Source organism: Lithobates pipiens, unplaced genomic scaffold (genome assembly GCF_037356315.1).
Source record: "Lithobates pipiens isolate NorthernLeopardFrog02 unplaced genomic scaffold, aLitPip1_a1.2 Scaffold_8, whole genome shotgun sequence".
Lineage (NCBI taxonomy): Eukaryota > Metazoa > Chordata > Amphibia > Anura > Ranidae > Lithobates > Lithobates pipiens.
Genome location: NW_027507903.1, coordinates 178516345 through 178537700, shown reverse-complemented (window position 1 = coordinate 178537700; position 21356 = coordinate 178516345). Strand labels below are relative to the sequence as shown.

The following is a 21356-nucleotide window of genomic DNA, read 5'->3' as shown; positions in this document are numbered from 1 at the left end:
TTTCGAAAATGTCTTGACTTTTGGACCTGACATACTCGTATGTACAAGAAAGTCTTGTGGCAGGTTATGGTGTAAGCCTGGAATGAAGTCAGGGTTATTTGTGAGTGCCGTCAGGGGGGCCTGGATTTGTTGCGATTTTTTGCGACTTTACCAGTGTTTTCCAGATCTTTATTGTGGTTTCAATTAGTGGGTGGTCTATAAGTTTGGGCTTTCTGGAGTGAAGCGACCATGGGAGGTAGAGTGTGGTGCGTGTTGCCAAATTGCTTTCTAGTTGGACCCAGTCCTTATTTAGGCTGTGGCAGTGCCAATCTATCACTCTCGTAATGTGGGTGGCCTGGTGGTATTTTTTAAAGTCCGACAGGCCTATACCCCCATTACTTTTAGATAGTGTTAAACATCGAAATTTAATTCTAGGCTTCTTATCTGCCCAGAGAAATCGTCTTTGAATTTGACTCAATAATTTGAAGAAATGCTCTGGAATTTTAGTTGGTAGAGCGTTAAATAAATAAAGAAGCCTGGGGAGTACCGTCATCTTTAATATTGAGGCCCTTCCAAACCAGGAGAACATTTTTACGTTCTATCTGGGAAGGTCCTTTTTGATCATGGCAAGTAGGGGTTTGTAGTTTACATTATATAGTGATTCAATGTTACTGGTTAAATTGATGCCCAAATACTTAAGGGTGCCTTATTCCCATTTATAAGGGTGATTGTCTTGTAAATTTTTGCGTTGGTCCGGTGGTAGGGTGAGGTTGAGGGCCTCGGATTTTGACTGATTTACTTTAAAATTGGATATAAACCCAAAGGTTTGAAATATTTTGTGGAGATTGGGAATCGAGATGTGGGGATTGGTGAGGAAGAACATGAGATCATCCGCGTAAGCAGCAATTTTGTACTCTCTGTCATTTAGCGTGAAGCCCTGGACATCAGCATTCAGATTAATTGTTCTAATTAGAGGTTCTAGGGCAGTGATGGCGAACCTTGGCACCCCAGATGTTTCGGAACTACATTTCCCATGATGCTCATGCACTCTGCAGTGTAATTGAGCATCATGGGAAATGTAGTTCCAAAACACCTGGGGTGCCAAGGTTCGCCATCACTGTTCTAGGGTAAGGATGAAGAGGAGTTGCGATAGGGGCAGCCTTGGCGTGTGCCATTATGGATGGATATAGGTTCAGAAAATATATTATTCATTTTGATTTTGGCTTGGGGGTTTCGATAGAGAGCTGAGATCCACGATAACATGTTTTCGTTTAGGCCAATATGAGCGCATGTGGCCATCATGTAATCCCAGGAGACCCTATCGAAAGCCTTCTCGGCATCAGTAGAAAGCAGCATGCCTTTAGTTTTAGATTTCTGGGCAAAATTGATTAAATTCAAGGCTTTGATGGTGTTGTCGTGGGCTTCCCTCCCTGGCATGAATCCCACTTGTTCAGGGCCGATTATTTTTGCTAAAAGGGGTTTTGATCTGTTGGCTAGAATTTTAGCCAGGAGTTTAAGGTCTATGTTAAGGAGTGAGATGGGTCTGAAGTTTGCGCATTCCGTGTGTTCCTTATTGGGCTTGGGGATTACAGCTATATGTGCCATGAGGAAGGATTGGGAATCATGTTCTTTGCTAAAAAGTTAAAGGCCGAACGGAGGGGCTTTATAAGAGCGTTTGTATAAGTTTTATAGTACTGTGACGTAAAGCCGTCTGGTCCGGGGCTCTTTCCTGCTTTTAAATCTGCAATCGCTTTTGAGATTTCAGAGGTAGTTATGGGGTCCTCGAGTGCGTTTGAGTCTTCTTTTGTCAGGGAGGGTAGTTTGCTATTCTTTAGGAAATCGTGTATGGTGTCCTGTTTTGTGTGCGTTAGGTGAGATGGTTTGCGTTGAGCCGGTAGTTCATATAATTTAGAGTAGTAGGTGTGGAACATTGCCGCTATCTCTTCAGAATTGTGTTTTAAGGTTCCCCCTTTGTCTTTTAAGGCATGAATGGGGTTCGATAACGAGGCATCTTTTAGGGCTTTGGCCAATTGCTTTCCACTCTTGTCTCCGTGTTCATAAAAAATGCTTTTTTTTTAAAAGAAGAGAACGTTTAATCTTCATGTCCAATAGTAGCCTTAGGGAAGTTCTGCGTTGTGTTAATTGGTCTTCGAGTCTGAGAGATTGGGATTGTTTGTGTTGTAGTTCAAGGCTGGCAATTTGTTGGGAGAGTTTAGTGATTTCCCCTTCCCTTTCTTTCTTTTTCCGAGCACCCCATTTGATGAGTTCGCCTCTTACCACTGATTTGTGTGCCTCCCAATTGTTTAGTGGGTTCGTGTCAGTGTCAGCGTTGTGGCTATAGTATATGTTAATGGCGTTTTGGATGTCATCTTTTATAATTGGGTCGGTGAGGAGTGTGGAATTCAGTCTCCAATTGAATGCGGATTTGTGTGGTGTGTTGAGGTGCAGTGTAACCGGCGTGGGTACATGGTCAGAAAGGGCTATAATGGCTATCTCTGCTGAAAGTAGATTACCAAGGTCCCTTTGTGAGATGAAGATCATGTCAATTCTCGAGCATTTTTTATGGGGTGTGGAGAAAAAGGTAAAGTCCCTGTCTGTGGGGTGCATGGATCTCCATGTATCTACCAATGTCAGTGATTGTAATAGTGATTTTATTCGTTTGAGAGTCCTATACGTGACTTGCGTGTGCCCTGTCGAGGTGTCTTTAAGGGGTGCAAGGGGGACATTAAAGTCTCCTCCAAGGAGGGTACACCCTTCTGCAAACCATTTGAGTTCCTCTATAATTTTGTTGCAGAAAGATATATGTGAGGAATTAGAAAAGTACACATTGGCTAAAGTTATAGGCGACCCTTCCCATGAGCCTTTGAGAAATAGAAATCGTCCCTCAGGATCCGTCAGTTGTTGCGTTAGTACAAAGGGAGCGTCTTTGTGAAGAAGGATGGATACTCCTTTGGTTTTGGCAAGGGGGTTGGTGGCGTGGTATGCTGTGGTAAAGGTTCTGTCAGTGATTCTAGGGATATTGTTGCTCTTAAAGTGAGTTTCCTGTATAAATACTATTAAGGGTCATTTTTTTTAAGTTCCCTTAACAATTTAGTCCTTTTTTCGGGTACATTCAGACCATTTACATTATGGGAAAGAATGGTAGGTGCTTTCGCTAAGAAAGCTTATGCCATGTTGTGAGCAGAACGTGGAGAGGGAGGTGTCCCGGGATACTGAGTATTTTAGCAGTGTACTCTGTACGTACTGCTGTCGTGAGGAGCAGGCGGGCAGGAATGGATTAGGTGTAGGAAAATGGTTGTGTGTTTAAAAAATGCAAACAGGTAGGGGGAGGGAAGGGGAGGAATGTGTATAACTAACGTAGAAGATGGTTTGAAGGATTGCCACCACTGGGTGGCGAGTCAGCTTGGTGTCTGACTTGTTCTGGTGTAAGGTAGTACTTTCCCTGTGGGGGATAGTGGGAGGTGTGATAGCAATAAGGTATTATAAATTATGCTATGTAGTAGTGTGTTGTGTATCAGCTAGGAAGTAACCCTGTGAAGAGGTCTGACGGGACCTAGGGGCCCGAGCATCAGGATGGGGGATATTCCCCCTTGTGAGCAGGGTGTCTGAGACCAAGTGTAGAGCTGTTCTTATGTAGGAGTTAGTAGCATATGGGATCGTATAAGAGAATGACATTACATTTAGATTGTTTCCAATCTGCCTGTTAGCATCTTAAACCTTATAAACATTGTTCAACTGTAAAGTGCAAGCAGAATAGCAAACAAAGGAGAAACAAAAAAATACATATTTAGCCAGAGGTAGCTAAAACATACCAAACTGTCAACCAGGAACAGGAGTGTAGTACTCTCTAATCCTGTAGGAGAAAGTAAACAATAAATGACTCTATGCTATATCATACCCATTGAGCCTTTAGAAGAGGGTAGAGGCCAAAGGCAGGTATTTAAATAAGCTCATTTACAGTCCTGGACGTGTACTAAGGGTCTCCACCATAGGAGACTTAAAGTGTCTCGTACAGGTTGCTAGAGTCACAATAACCTCTGAGGGAAGAAGACAGTAGTAGACCGAGCAATCAAAGTACCGCTGGTGGGGCCAGCAAGGTGTCCAATCTGTGAAGGGGAATGCGGCATTAGTGTTTTCCCCTTACCCTCTTGGCCAGTCCCACTTGTGGTAAGAGATCATGGGTGTTGAAGGCAATAGTAGTTGCGTCAACCATTCCGTAGGCTGCAAAGGGTAACATGCAAGGTCTTTGCCTCTGCATTTCTGCAGCAAAAGGTGAACTGCACATAACCCTTTCCTGTAAACAATAGGAGGGTCAGTTTTTGTTACTCACAGTTCGGTTGGTTGCGGTAGCTCAAAGTTGGTAACAGGTAACAATTTCCAGGGGTTAATCTTTGCATAGATTGGTATTTGGCACATACTGGTTCCTAGAAAGTCAAAAAGAAGTGTAGAAGAGCTACCGAGGTAGATGTGTCAATGTAGCAGGTAAGTGTGATAACCCGGTTTAGGGTGCGAACCGGTCGCGTTTTGCAATCAGGCACAGCTCCCGTGTGGACATGGCGCCTAGTAACGTAAGGCAGTCTGGCGACTATAGTATTAACTGGGTGTCAGAATTTTACAACTGGCAGAGTCAAAACTTATGTGTAACATCCTCATGTCAATAGCCCCTCATGCAGGGCCGTCTTTAATATTGATTGGACCCCGGGCAAAAAAATTTTTGGGGGCCCCCTCCCATGCAATTTCACTCTCCACCTGCTCTGAGACATACAATAAATAGAAGCTGGACTTAAAATCAGTTTACTGTATCAGATCAGGCAGCAATTGTGATTGGTTGCCAGAGGTTACATCATATCATTACTGCTTACTGACTGGTTGCTAGAAGTTACAGCACACATTATGGCTCACTGATTAGTTGCTAGAGGTTACAGCAAATGATTTCTGCTTGTTAATTAGTTGCTAGAGATTACTGTACAGTAATACTGCTCACTGATTGCTAGAGGTTACAGCACATCATCTTCTCACTGCAGGAAAGCATGATATACATATGAATGCCACCTTCATTTACATAAAAATACAGATGGCCACAGCTCTTTGCTTAGTAATGCCGCTTCTATTTACATATGAATGCCAGTTATTTACATGTAAACACAAGGTCTGCAGGTGAGTCATCTGTACACGACAACAGGGCTAAAACTTCAAGGGACAAGGAAATTTAAACTGGGATAGTTGGCAAGTATGAGGCAGCTGCTTTGGGCCCCACAACAATGACAGGGCCCAGGGCAGCTGCCCCTTTTGCCCTGCCTTAAAGACTGCCCTGCCCTCGTGTCTCTCCCTCTTGGGCTCCTAGCATTTCTAGAGGGGTATGGAGACTCAAAGCTGCTCCTATCAGAATTTCTGCGGTGTTTGGTTGGTTGGTAGGGTGACTGTGCATGAGACGGTCCCGGTGAGAAGTGCGGGTTGTTCACTTCTGGAGGTGTACGGAATTCTGCGTACCATTCTGGAAGGTCCATGGTGTCGATCTGAAGATCTTCACAAAATTTACTTAGATCATCTGGGACTTTGAGCATATATTGTTTCCCCAGGGAATTTGCCTGAAGTGCGAAGGGGAACTTCCATCTGTAGTTGATTCCTTTTTGGCTCAGCACCTCCAGAAGTGGCTTCAGGGCCCTCCTGTTTTTGAGTGTAATGGGCGACAGGTCCTGGAAAAGTTGTATTACGGCTTCCTCATGTACGTTCCGTTCCTTGGACCTGGCTTTTTGGAGAATGTCTTCTTCAGGCTGTAGTTGGGCAGGCAGCAAATTATGTCTTTTGGAGGGTTTCCGTCTTGTGCTCTGGGCCTGAGGGCCCTATGTGCCCTATCAAAGTCGATAGGGGATTGTTCCGGTCTTTCTATGAGGGTGTTGAATATAGTGGTAAGAGTAGGCCTTATTTGATCTGGGGATACAGTCTCAGGTACGCCTCTAATTCTTATATTGTTCCGTCGTCCTCGATTGTCTAAATCTTCGATTTGCCGGTTCATATCGATTAGGTGTTGTGAGTGCGTAGCTGTGATATCATCTAGTCTAATCAGGGCTCTATCTCTTCTCTTCCCTGCATGATCTGATATTGCCAATTGTTCCGTTAGTCTTAGGATTTCTGTTTTGATGTCAGTGATCGCTGCAGTAAAGGAGCTTTTAATGTCAGCAGCAATGTCCGTCATGGCAGCGTAAGTAAGCAAATGTTCAGACTTATTAGTGCCAGTAGTGAGTCTTCAGAAGCTGGCAAAGAGACCTCGTCATCCTCCATGTCTTCTATAATGCTGTTTCTCTGTGATGGTGCCTTTTTGGTGCTTTTACCGCCTCCAGAGTATTTAAATTTGCTTAGGTTTGCAGATGATGTTTTACTCTGAGGGGTCCCCAAAGAGCGTAGGGTATGGTTATGTGTACTTCTCCGTGGGTGCGTTGACATAGTCAATGTGGTCTGTTTTCCAGTCTCAGGCCCCCAGGTCACCAGGGTGTTTTTACAACATCATCATAAAGGCTATACACCAGGCCACTGCCCCTAATGCAAGTTCCTTAGGATATGTGGCAGTTTAATGACAGAGTGGGGTGTACTTTAGTCCCAGTTGTTGTAGTGGTCTTTTTGTAGTCAGGACAACTGAACCAGGCTAGTCAGAACAGGGTTGGAAGGGATGAGATGAATTGGGTGTAGCAAGATGGCCGCTGGCTTCTTAGCTGTAGGCCTGCTGGTATGTGTTGTCCCACGGCCAGTTCCCGACCCCTATTTGTCCCAGGTCCTGTAGGGAAAGGTGTTAGGGAATGCTCCCCAAGATATGTGCCCCTGTGGGGGTCTGGGTGTTAACCAGCGGTCGGTAGATGGGGGGGGTGAGTGTCTCAGTACTCACTGTGTGCCAATCGCGCTGTAGGCCGGAGCTGTAGGCCTGAGATGTGGCTTGCTCTCCTTGGGATCCGGACCGCGTTCGTGGGCTTGCCGGTGGTGATCCATGGCGTCTTTGGGCCTGTCTGTATGCCGTGATTGTCATCCTCGCGTGATTGTCTCTTGTGATGCTGCGTGTACAGCGGCGGGATGCGGTGTGGAACGGCTCTCCTATAGGCCCCAAGATGGCACCCGCTGACACACTCGGCCTTGCGGCGATTTTCATTGCCAAAAGTGCTCCCGTCGCACAAATAACACAGCAGTGGGCAGTACTGTGTCTGTGGCTGCAGCCCTATGGAGGATGGCGTCTCTCCTATGTGGCTCAGCTCAGGATGGTGGTGGATTGCAATCGCCGTCCTGGCGCTCAGCTTCCACATGTCCTCTCTGTTCCGCGGTTGGACACGCCCCCCGTTTTCTTGTTATATAGAGTACATACCTGCAGCTTGCTTTCTTGTGGGAAGTACAGATTACTTCTATGTAGTGTTATGTAGTAGTCCACTTTGTTATTGTTTCACAGTGGAACAGATAGTCATATAATACCAAAGCCAATAATTTGTAGTTCTTTTCTAAAAATGTAAGTTGCAATTAAAATGAAAAATAACTTGTTAACAGAATTCAGAGAATCTCTGTACCAGGCCACCTCACATTCAACTGAATCACGGCCTTGAGTTGCTCACTACATCAATGTATAGATGTTTTAACTAAGGGAAGGGATTGCTTAACGATAGCCAGATCGGCAAAAGAGGGATCATTCAGGCTAAATTCCGTTGTTTTATATTATAATAGGTGGCTGGTTATGAAAGCCACCGTATGGTTGCTGTCTTTTCACAGTACAAGTAAGAAAAGTAAGAAATTGCATTGTAAATGAACTGACCTCTTATGAAAAGATGTAAAAATAATATTTTTTTCTCTTTTACAGATGTTCTCAGAGTACTGGTCAGTGTGACTGCCTTCCTAATATAGTGGGTCTTCAGTGTAAGCAGCCTGCTGATGGCTATTATTTCATACCCCTGGACTATTACATCTATGAGGCAGAGAAAGCACAGGCACTCTCTGGTTCAGCAACCATAGTGAGTTATATAGGAGATTTCTATGTAAAGCAACAGTTCACATTAACATTAAGTCAATAATTAACGAACTATTTGAAAGGTCGTATTCGCCACCAGTTTCTGCAGATTTTCAGAATTCACTTTAAAACTCTCTGTAGACTTCACATGATGCACGTTGATTCATGTTTAGGAATGCTTTACCAATAGAGTACTAATCTTGTCCCACACAACTTTAAGCTTGAGATAATAGGGTTAACATACTAAAGGCAAATAAGCTGTTTACTTTGCAAGGGAAGTTGAACTTTTCAAGGGAATCTTCCACAGAGCTTATTGAATGAGATGAAGCTCTGCTGACTTCCATCATCCAGTCATGTGCATCCAAAATAAATGTCTAACAAAGTGCTGTATGACCACCAGTATTAGGGGGTCATAGGGTGTTGGTAAGCGAGCATTCCCTCTACTGCTCTTGGTGAAGGTGTGTATTAGTGATATCATGAAGTCTTCAGGATCCTAAAAGAAATTTCACAAGTGGACTATACTTTTTGTGCACTTTTTATTTTCCAGTTTCTGTTTTGTTTATCCCGTGATTCATTTTTTTTTTTTTATATATATGCATGTTGTTATTCTAAATTTATGGTTAAGCCATGATTAGGTTTCAGCACAGCCACTTTATTTAACTATTAAGATGAGGTCCTTTCCAGTCATTTTACACTTTATTTGTTCATATCTGATTAATATAGTTATTTATATCCATGCACACTCACTTTATGATTATGAATTTTGGTTGAGCGCAACACAGTATTACCCCAATTGAGAATGTTTTTTTTTTTATTTCTCTTGCACCAAATGCAAGAGAAATAAATGCTTTCCAATGCTTAGGGGGGAATTCACTTATGAAGTGCAACTTCCCTTGCAAAGTGAACAGCCTAGTATGCGTTAGTAAATCAACCTTATTGATTTTATTTGGTTCATTCAATATACCAGGTAATGAGTCACCAACTCCAGAAAAGGTAAAACAACTGTACATTATTATTATGTACTGTTGCTATTTATACAGTTTTCGCCTCAGATAAGCTATGTGATTGCAACTTTTTTTTTCCTAGAGAGGCAGCAGTAGTGCTTGTAACCTGAAATCTAAATTTTTTACAAATTGAATTTTATTATTTAAATATATGAAATCAATGAAAAATTATTAGAACAATTTGATATTTAGGTGTACATTTTTATAGAGACAAATGGACTAGCTTACTACATGACCAAAACTGACACTGACAGCTTCTTTATTTAACCTCCCTGGCCGTAATCCCGTGTCTGGCTCGGGTTAGGATTTTACTATCATAAGCGGTAACCCTGAGCCAGACTCGGGATCGCATCGCTTGATACAGAGTGAGGTTACTTACCTTGTCCCCTGGATCCAGCTATGTCCTCTGCGCTGTGTGATCGAGCTGTCCTCCCCTCGATTCACACAGTGCCCGAATGCCTCCGAGCTCCGTTCCCTGCGACGTTACAGCGCACGGGAGCGGAGATCGGCACCAAATTCAAAAAAGTTAAAATACACAAAACACACACAGTACAGTAATCTTACAGTTTACAGTACTGTATAAAAAAAATTACACACCCCCTTTGTCCCTAGTGGTCTGTGCAGTGCCCTGCATGCACTTTTATATTATAAATACTGTTTTTTCTGCCTGGAATTTGAAGATTGTCCATAGCAACCAAAAAGTGTCCCTTTATGTCAAAAGTGATTTTAGACCAACTAGAAAACAGCGATAATAAATTAGAATCACTTGCAGAATTGAGCGATAGTGATTTGTGGGGAAATTCGTCATCAAACACTAAATCTAATGACAGCGACAATTCTGCAAATGAGCAAATTTCAGTGTTTTTGGATTTGATTACATTATTGAATAATTTGTATTATTATTTATTATATTATAAACTTTATCATACCCGGGATGTCTGCTGTTTGAACAGATTTAGGAGAGTTATTCCTAAGAATTACAGGACTACAATATAAAGCGCCAAATTTCCATGCAAAATAATTGTACCGCTTTCAGCACCTAAAACCAGAATGAATCATACCGCCAGGGAGGTTAATCAGCCTCAAAATGCTCATAGAGGCAAGCCCTCTAAAATGTATTTCTTTTGATAATGTATAGCAGAGATTTGTAGCAAACATAGCACAATTCAATATCTAGACTCAAATCTCCTCTAAATTCATGTCCAGTATATTTAACTTCTGGTCTTTTGCTCAGTAACTCAAACATTTTAACTCACCATCCCTAACTCCTTTTTTTTCTGTGTACAATATTGTCTGGTAACAACTCTATAGCCCCATACACACTATCAGATTTTCTACTGATTTTTTTTCCTTCAGATTTAGCAAAACCATGTAGTGCAAGGGCCTGCCTGATTGCATACAAATTGAAACTCCTAAGGTTTGACCTCATGTTACATGTTTTTGGTAAATCTGAAGGAAAAAAATCAGCAGAAAATCTGATAGTGTGTATGGGGCTTATGGGGTTGATTTGCATATGGCAAACTGGCTGTTCACTTTTGCAAGTGAAGTTGCACTTTGCAAGGAAATTTGCAACATAGTTTAGAGAATGAGGTGAATCGTTGGTGACTTCCATCATCCAATAATCAGAAAGCAAAAATGCTGTTTTTGTTTACATTTCCCTTGTACATGGTAAGACAATCTTTGCAAAGTTAAAAGATTCATCACATTCACCATGCTTTGGGGGCAAATTTCCTTGCAAAATGCAACTCCCCTTGAAAAGTGAACAGCCTATTTTCTTTTAGTAAGTTAACCTCTTTATCTACTTAAAGCCTGCTTAGTGGAAAAAAGCACAAAAAAGGAGACAACCAGAAGTGAAAAATACTTACCAAATACATTGTCTTTGATTATAATAATCGATAATGATAATGTAACTAAGATCTCGGCTGCATCCAGAGCTCTGTTACTAATTGAATAAACAGCCCAAAGGGGAAAGTGCTTGTGTCTAACGTTCTAAAAATTGTGGCCTTATGTTCCTACACCACCATTTCCTGGGAATGTGAAGACAGACAAAAAAGACAATAGGAGGCCAAGCCTCATCATAAGGGAACTTACTGATGGTCACCACAAAGCAAAACAGTTCAAATGTTATGTATCACCAAAATTGGATAACCAAAATTGGAACTAGATTCTGATTCAAGCAAGCTGGTACAGTTATATTTATAGCATGACATGACAATGACAGTGTGCATCATGAAATTGTACTTATTTTCTTCATTTTTAATTAGCCTGGGTTTTTCATTGAATACCTGAAATACAGTATATTCCTCTGAAATCATTAAGCAACTACAGAAACCCTGTTTTATAGTACATTCATCATACAGTTTAAGAAATAAGTACTCACATGAAACCTTAATAGAAGCACTATTTTATATTTTATATTTTGCAGTGATACTAAAGATGATTTGGCATGTTTAAATGTCCCAAACCACAAATCCTTATTAGAGGATTGTTACCCATTCTTAGGATTGGCTATAATGTTCTGACCTACAATTTAGCATTTTCCCAACACAGTAGAAAGAAAAGATCAAATAGTTAATTTTCATCAACTCAAAACATGCCATGTACTTACACAGAACAAAGCCATTCTCATAATTCAGTGGTCATCAACCCTGTCTTCAGTGCCCACTAACAGGCCAGGTTTGCAAGATAACTGAAATACATCACAGGTGATATCATTTGTTGCTCAGTGATTGCAGTATTCTAGTCTGCATCTCCCCAAGGTAATACATAAAACCTGGTCTGTTAGTGGGCCCTGAGGACAGGGTTGATGACCACTGTCATAATTCACTCATCTTCAATTCTTTATCATTAGTATCAAGCACAGTTATGGACTGATGCTTAGTTGACAAGCAAAATAATTGATTTTGACCAGCCCAACAACCCACATATTAGTGCACACTCTGTCTTAACTGGTATTAGATAATATAGGGTATGTGCCTTATTTTATAACATCTGCACAATAGGCACAACGCCAAATGTCATAGTAAACTTTGTATAGCTTGTGGCCACCATTGCATTCTAGAAATCACACATATACACTTCTAGCAATGCTCTGTCTAAATACTATCATTTTAATTTCCAGATTAATCCAACACCTATGCCAAAATGCCAGGACTATTTTATTAAACAAGGAATAGATTTTCGTTTTGAAAATGACAGAATAATACTTAAATCAATGCCAAAGAGAAGTGTACGAAGAAGGCGGCAGGCACAGGTACATGATTTATGTTTTAGCTGCTGTCCAAGGGCATTGGTCTTTTGTAGGAATTTTCCCCCATTTCCTGTTTACTTCGTTGGTACTTACTACACATCTTTACCTTGGTCTATAACAACCTTGTCTTCTAGTTTACTTTTATAAATAGTATATCTCTCTTCATCCGTTCTAATTTTGCTATATATGCCCTTAATAAATCTATTAGAGTTTATTAGTGTTTATAAAATGTCAGTCAGTATGTTGTTCTCATTCTCTATTGCTCATTCCAACACACTGATCCAGAATTTCCTCAAGACATCCAATTTCCATTTATCTTAGAAACGAAAATTATTTGGTTGCAAAATATTTCTTTACATTTTAAGGTATATGGGGAAGATGGACTCATAATCTGGTGCAGCAGTGCATGGTAGCCAATCAGTTTCTAAATTCATCTGGTTCAATGAAGCTTTGACAATAAAACCTGGAAGCTGATTGGCTTCTATGCTGAGCTGCACTAGTATTTGCACCAAGCAGTTTTAGTAAATAACCCCCTATGTGAAGCCTGCACTTTAAATACTTTTTTTAAGTGATGACCCTGTACACTAATCTTTGCAGTGAATGGTTGTGTAGGGAGGCATAGCCACACAAATCTGAGAATTGGAGGACAGGCATGCTGTATTTGGGAAATGCTGTAATTGGGAACTACCCCAATGTATAACTAGCTTTTAGAGTGAGATGTACATGGAATGGTTTTGCACAGAACAAACAAAACAATTTCCCCCCACGCTTATCAGCTAGCAAAAACAATCAAGGCTCCTCTGTATAGTGTGATCATAACTCTAACCTATGAGAGTATTCCATGTTGGAGCAAATATACCAATGTATACATTATGAGCAGGCAGCCCATTGCTCTATAAAGGTGCAGGGACATACCAAGGCTCAGACTGGCTTTTCCTGGTGGGCCGAGGCTGCCAAGCCGCATAACAAGAGCTGGATAATGCAGGGGTACCTAAGCTCCATGCCGTGGATCAATACCGCTCCATGGCCTGTTGATGACCAGGCCACACTGTGGCCTGGAGAGGGCTAACACAGAACGTGTTGGCCACTCACGTCCCACTATGTGTCTCTTCTCCCAGCTCTTCTGCCTCCCAACAATGTCATTGGTGATGGGATATTCAGGGAGTTGGTCCTCTGCACTGTAATGTAAAGGAGAAATTGTGATATAAAGGGGATAAAGGGGACAGCACTGTAATCATCACCATGCCCCTTTACAGTACAGTCCCCTTTATATCACCTAACACAGCCTCCCATTACAGTGCCCATTGCAGTCCCCCTTTTCTCTAATCACGGTGCACCATTTTTACTCTCTGCCTCCCCTACACAGTCCTACTATCGGCAGGGCAGAGGTAAGATTCAGCCTGCGTGTCCTCTCCAGGGGGTGTTCCTCCCCCCGTGCTGACAATGTCAACCTCAAGCGAGTAGGAGGTGGGAGGAGCTGGAGATCTGCACAGAGAGCGGGAGTCTTTCCATATTAACAATCAGTAATCACCCGCTTGTTAATATGATTTAACAAGCTATAATCACCCGCTTGTTAATATGATCCAGATCTGCAGCTCCTCTGGCCCCCTGCCCTACTAATAGGATGACATTATCTGCGAGGGGGGGAGTTGAACCTGGAGAGAACACACAAGCAGAATCCTGCTTCTGCCTTGCCAAAGGTAGCAATGTGAAGGGGGGCAGAGGATAAAAAGGGGGCACTGTGATTAGAGAGAAGGGGGGGTCATGACTGCAAGGGACACTGTGACGGGAGGCTGTGATTGTTAGGGGCATAGGGAAACAAAAGCTCAAAAAGTGGTACCTCCAGGGGGTACCTTTGAGCAAACAAGGGAAAGGGGACTATTACGGTACCAATAAATAGTAAATCAAATTTGGAAAATATTAAAACACGAATCAATATTTATTAAAGAAGTTGGTGACAATAACACAGGTTTAAAGAAAACAATCACAGAGAAACCACATAATGGAAACACTGCATAGTAGATACATAGAGTTCAAAGGTTACAATGTTGTCTAGTGCCCCTCCAGTAGGTCAGGGGCCATTGGATAGAGGGTTTGGACGTATTCCTCGACCGGTTTCACGACAAAAAAGCCGCTTTCTCAAGAGGCGTCACCCATGAAATCTATCAAAATATAACAGTTGTATATTAAAGAGAATCCATGTACAAAATTAGATATAGCAACTATAACATTGTCACTAAAAAACATTAGAAACATACACTACATAATAGTAACACTGGAGTATTATGAAAAATCAAATGACTCACCCACATAGAAAAGTAATCCCAAAATGGAGAGAAGGCAATTACTGAGGTGCCCTAACCAAGGGGCACTCCCCTGGGGATGGACAAGGAGGGTAAAGTAAAAACGACGACGGCAAGGGTCGGCTAAAAATGAAATATACCAAAAACTAGGGTCAATTTGAGATCTCGTTAGCCACACTTAGGAAAAGAAGAGGATAAGGGTCTGATATGGACCTAGAGAGGGGACCCCCACGTCATTTTTTCAGCGTAGGGCTTCCCCTTTAACTCCATACCAGGTGACGGGGCCAGCGACGCCTCCTTCGCTGGTCCCAGATACCTGGAGCAGTGCTCAAAATGAGCAGACTTTTCTCCGGGCGGGAAAAGTCTGTTCATTTCAAAAGTACGGCGGACTAGCACACACACGGCCATATTGTCTGCCGGACTAGCACACACACGGCCATATTGTCCGCCAAAATGCGAGTCCGGTGGACATATTTTTGTGCAAAACTTTCTTAGTCCGCCGGACTTTTTGGGTAAAAAAAGTCAGCCGGAGCCCTCTTACAGGGGTTTTTTTTTGGTGAGGCTGCAACCTCCACTCACGTCCTAAGTGCAGACCTTCCTAATTAATTTGTTTGCCTAAAAAAAATTGTGCCCCTCCCACAAACCCCTAGCCAAACACACAGCAAGCCAGCCCATGAAAGGGGGGTGGATGCTTGAGGGTAGGAGGGGCTCAGGCACCCCAAAAAAGTAAACCCACTTGTTTCCATATTCAAGGGGAGTTTGGGGGACAACCCAAAATTTGTGATTTTTCTTTTACTTTCACTTTCGATGACAATGGTAAACAGGACAAATGGAGATGGTGGATCTCCTAAACAGGGGTATAGACAGCATTAAAAGCCTGACAGGTTTTCTAATCCCTCTCCACTCTATCCAAAGCTAAAAAAAAGTTGTGTCATCATATACATTATTTAAACACTACAATTCATTTCTAGTATTGTTATTATTAATATTATTGTTTTTATTATTACATTCACTATTGAACAAATTCATTTTTAGATTGTTTAACATCTGTCAACTACACATTGATCTATTTGGTTTGAGGTTTCACAGTTAGGCAATAGGGCTGATTTTCAAAAAGAGTTAAGAATCTTCACTCAATAAATTGTGTGAATATATACTTCAGTTATCTTATATTGTGAAGAGCCAAATCCTGTTCACTTTTATTATTCAATAATGTACAGATGAAATAAGTAAATAGGACTTTAGGCTTTTCACGTGATTGTAAAAATCAGGGGTATGCAACCTTTGAGGGTTTAGAGATCTACCTGCACAACATGGAAGCCATCAAAGATCCAGAGGGGATATTTTATGAAAATAACTATCAAGCCCCCCAAAAAATCACAGCATGAAGAGCACATATTATGTCACAGTATTATTCTCTGCCCCCTTCACATCACCCCCCCCACAGTAGTATCCTCTGTCCCCTTTCACATCACCCCCCCAGTGGTGTCCTCCCCCCCCCCCCCCACAGTAGTGTCCTCTGCTCCCCTTCACATCATCCCCCTGCACAATAGTGTCCTCTGCCCCTTTCACATCTCCCCCACAGTAATGTACTCTGCCCCCCCCCCCCACAGAAGTGTCTTCTTCCCCCCGCAGACAGGAGTGTCCTCTGCCCCTGTGCCCAGCCAAAGCAGTGTCCTCTGTCCCCACAGTAGTGTTTTCTGCCCATCTTCCCCCCCATAGCAGTGTTCTGTGTCCTCCCTGAAGCAGTGTCTCCTTCCCCCATAGCAGTTTCCTCTGCCCACCCCCACAGTAGTGTCCCTTGCCCCTTTACATCACCCGAGCACACACACACAAACAAACAGCAGTGTCCCAGCTCTTACGTTCACTCTCCTATCTTAAACAGGTGTACAGCATAGCAGAGAGGGGGAGACATCACGGTTCTGGGTGGAGGACAGGAACTGCCAGATTAAAATTTTCATATTACCACGTCGGTGATTGGTTGTTAAGACCGCTTTGCATCCTAACAACCAATCACCTGCTGTTAACTTAAAAGATTAAGGCCTCATGCACACGAGACGCAGGTGAAAACTCTGCTCAAAAAAGCTGAAATGCGCGTTTAGAAACGCGCGTTTTGCCGCGTTTGCATGCCGCGTTTAGACGCGATTAGACGCGTTTAGCCGCGTTTAGCCGCGTTTGCGTTTATAAGCGTTTATAAAGATAACATCATGTAGACCCTCCCCAAGCTCTCAAAGCATGTTTTTTTTACTATTTCTGCTATTTTGATCAGAGTAAGCAGCAGCAGCATAGAGAGCAGTTGTACACTTGCATTTGCCTCTCTTTCTGTGGTATATATTTTGAAATGGATCCCATATTGAATATATGTCAGGAAATGCTCCTGATGTTGCTCTTGATGAGACAGCAACGTCGCCGCAAATTTCGTGAGAGGTCCAGAGTCAGAGCTCATTGATATTAGACCCATTCGTTGATGGGACAGCGAATGTCCATTGGATATTTCACAAACATGTATGTGCAGCTGAGTTTTTTAATTTTAGCCAGATGTCCATTGTCACATTTGATCTGCTCTTAGAAAAAGTACGACCTGGTCTGACATTCGTGGACACCAATATGAGAAACAGTGTGTCACCAGAGGAACGTCTGTTGGTAACGATCAGGTATGTGTATATATTTATAAAATATATTTATCTATAGATGTACAGATGAATTTTTTTCTCTGTCCTTTATTTAAAAAAAATAATATCTATTTATAGCAAATTATCAAATTTTTAAAAATATCTAAAATTTTCTTGTGGCAATTTTTAACATGATTTCATTATTTCTAATATAAAACAATATTAAAATAGTTAATTATTTATTTTTTAATCTTAATATATGTTTTTATTCATTTTTTTCTAGTTTCAAATTGTTTTATTTAAAAGCAAATCTATGTTAATTCGATTTTTTAGAATTGTTTTAAATTTATTTGGCCAATTTTTTAATATATTTTTAACATGTTAAAAATTGCCACAAGAAAATTTTAGATATTTTAAAAAATTGGATAATTTGCTATAAATAGACATAATTTTTTTTTAAATAAAGGACAGAGAAAAAAAATCATCTGTACATCTATTGATAAATATATTTTATAAATATATACACATACCTGATCGTTACCAACAGAAGTTCCTCTGGTGACATACTGTTTCTCATATCGGTGTCCACGAATGTCAGACCAGGTCGTACTTTTTCTAAGAGCAGATCAAATGTGACAATGGACATCCGGCTAAAATAAAAAAACTTGTCGGCGTAGGTACGCAGCTGCACATACATGTTTTATATTTTTATTGTGAAATATGTATTGATTAATATATTTTAATTCTTTGCTGCTGTATATGGTACTATAATATTTTTAATGCCTTATTAAAATATCCAGAATCCTAACCCTAACCATTCATCCTAACACTAACCACTAACCCTAACACTAACCTTACCCCTAACAGCTAACCTTATCCCTTACACTAACCCTAAACAACCCTAATCCAACCCTTAATCCTAAACAATAACCCTAACCCTAACGGATAACCACTTACCATAACACCCAACCCTAATGACCAAATTACATTGCCGCAGATGGTCACAGTTGACTTTGAGGCCATGTATCTCTGATGCAGAAAAGTGCATGACATGACATTGGGGTTCCTGGCAATAATTGGCCCCAAGATATGGGCTCCTAAAGTCGGGTCACAAAATGTCATTCTCTGATGCAGAAAAGTGCATGACATTTTGCGACCCGACTTTGGGGCCCCCTATCTCGGGGTCACTTGGTGACAGGAACCCCAAATTTAGATATGTTATAGTGCTAGATCCACAGTGTCTGTATACCAAATTTGGGGTTTCTGGCAATAAGTGGCCCCAAGATATGGGCCCCCAAATGTCATTCTCAGATCGTATTTCGGAGTTTTCAGGTCCAAAAAATTGGGTTGCTTTAAAAACGCATATAAACGCAAACGCGGCTAAACGCGGGTGCCGCATTTAGCCGCGTTCTGAAACATTTTGCGTCTGAAACTTGGAAATTTTTGCGTCTGAACCCATTTTTTTGCTTCTGGAAAAACGAGGTTAAACGCAACTGCATAAAAACGGCAAAAAACTAGACTGTGTGCATGGACACCTAGGATAACATTGAATGAGTTCAGGGGCAGTTGAAAAAAGTGTCCAACTGCATCTGAACACGCGTTTAACTGCGTCTCGTGTGCATGAGGCCTAACTGAGTCAGCTCCCGCCCACAACTCAGAACTATGCTGTCCCCTGATCTTCGCCGACACAGCCTCAGTTGTAAAAAGGAGAGTCTGCCATAGGGATCCCAGGACTAGGAGGTCGGCAAAGCAAGAACATGTTTGCAATTTACCCATCACCTGCCTGTGGTCAATTGCTAGATCACAATTGACGGGTGGCTGACCCCGGTCTAAATGAAGTGAATCATCACACAATTTATTGTTTGAAATTTCTCAATTCCTTTAGGAAAATAGCCCTAGTGTTTATGTTTTTTTTTGTTTTTTGTTTTTTTATGGAAACATTTCTATTCAAATACAGCTGCTTATCATCATGCATTTACTGCAAAACTAGATAATCTTGTTTCTGCTGTCCTTTTGTACAAAATATAGGATCTTGTTGGTCTCTATGCTTTTCCAAATCCAATCTTAATATTCCTATATTAAGATTAACATATTAATTATTTTAACATAATGTGTTCATTTGTTATAAAATAAAAAATTCTTCATAAAATAAAGTGTTTTATTCGTCGCTCTACATCCACTGTGGGAACATGGACATTTATTAATGAGATACCAAATGTCCTTAAGTACCTTTTGGAGAAAGTGGGGAGACAAGCCAATATATTGCAAATTAAATTGGCACCCAAGAATTCCAGCTCAAACATAAATGACTTTCAAAGATGTTTACCTCTATCTAGGAAGTTGTCCCATTTGGTACAGAAGGTGTTGTAGAACTTGTATTAAGGCAGCCAATACCAGGGAAACCAGTAACATGGACAGGACCTGGATTTGCACGTGTTCTACATGGCGCTGGACTGAGATTTACTGTCAATAACATTCCATACTCTATGAATTTCCTTATTGCAATTCGATATGAGCCAGAGGTAAGGTGCTTCATTCATATTTATGTTAAGCTAAAAACACCAGTATATGTTTGATTGTTTGTATAAATGTGGAAAATTGCTGTCTTCATTCAATTAACACTTTCAATACTGTGGTCCTGCTAACATATTCTCCTGCAGATGACTGTGTTTGCTTGTTTTGTGGACATACCAGCTACAGGTTACATATAAATTACATAAAATCTGTGCATTCATCATAACAGAAAAAAAAATGTAAATTATGGTATTAAAACTGCTCAAATGTGGCATACATTAAAACGAATTGGAACCTTAAGTGCTTTATTTAATACCATAATACAATTTAAATGTAATTTGTAGTGCTGGAATACCTAATGTGTTTAGAATATTAGTGGTTCTGTGTGCACTATGCCCTTGTACACATGGTCGGACATTCCGACAACAAAATCCATCACTCAGAACGTGATGACGTCCGTTCCTTATGACGAGACTACATTCAGGCTAGTAGTCAATAGCTTTGGTCTCGTAATTTGATCTGAGTATGCGTGGCACTTTGTCCAATCGGAATTCTCTACAAACGATCGGACTTTGTGGATCGTGTTGTCGGAAAATTTTATATCCAATATACAGCTCTCAAACTTTGTTGGTCGGACATTCTGACAGAAAAAGTCCAATGGAACCCACACACGGTCGGATCGGACATTTTCCGTCGGAATTTCCGACCGTGTGTACAAGGGCTAAGAGTTCTAATTTGTGTACACATAGGTATTTGCATGTATATTATGTGAGTACATATGCAGTGTATTTTGGAAATGTTTTTTAATCTTTATGGTTACTTTTGCAAGCTCCTTCTGTCATAAGGAGCAGCCATACCCTCAAGGGGACATTTACACTAAGGCCCACATTGGAGGTTCAGAGACTAAGGTTATCTGGTCATTTTCAGTGGGTTTCATTTCACTAACTACCATTGCTGCCACACATGATCCTATTCATATCCTATTCATATCTAAGAATGTGCTTTTTTATGGTAATAAACTGAGACATCATGAGTTTAGATCTGAAACATCATGAGTTTAGACAAACTCCTGGTATCTCTGTTATGTTCTGAAGGTAGAGACTGGTATCTGCTCACCACATGGCCAATACATGGAGAGTGACATTTTCAGCATTAAGCTGTTCTAGGTTTGTGCTGAAGGAACAAGAACCAGAAGAAAGGAGGGAGCCTCCTATATAAATGTGGTCAGTAGACCATTAGTTGCAGAATCATATTCCCATTTACTGCAGGAGACCCCATGGAGACTTAAGCTGAAGTTAAAGCAGACATTGAAGAAATATATGTAACATGTTTGTTCTGCTAATAAATAACATATTTAAAGGTTAATTTAAAAGTTAATTTTGAGACTTGAAAGTGTCCAAACTAAGCAGAAAACATAATTCCCAAAGTCACAAAGCTTCAGCATGTACCTGTGCTCACAAGCTATTAAGTAATTATATCTTGGAATATATTAAAACATTTAAATTCATTACCTCTAACACTATTGCATAGTGTATGTTACTTTTCTTCTTTTGGATGTATCTATGTAGTCATTGGAAGATTGGACAGCAAGAATTATGATTAACCTCCCAAAGGATGGGTTAAGTGAACACTGCAAAACCAACAAACCTCTGCCTGAAGGATATACGCTTCAATTGCTTGCCACTAACAGGTAAGCTGGAATTGATATTTAAAGTC

General features: G+C 41.0%; 1 protein-coding gene across 1 annotated transcript in view; it reads left to right on the top strand.

The window, feature by feature from the left end:
• Positions 1–21356, top strand: part of LAMB4 (laminin subunit beta 4) — a 233867-nt gene that overhangs the window by 80334 nt on the left and 132177 nt on the right. Inside the window, exons 15-18 of the mRNA XM_077472837.1 lie at positions 7811–7961; positions 12083–12214; positions 19463–19648; positions 21209–21330. Of these exons, the coding sequence (XP_077328963.1) occupies positions 7811–7961; positions 12083–12214; positions 19463–19648; positions 21209–21330 (591 nt within the window). The remainder of the gene's footprint in view (positions 1–7810; positions 7962–12082; positions 12215–19462; positions 19649–21208; positions 21331–21356) is intronic.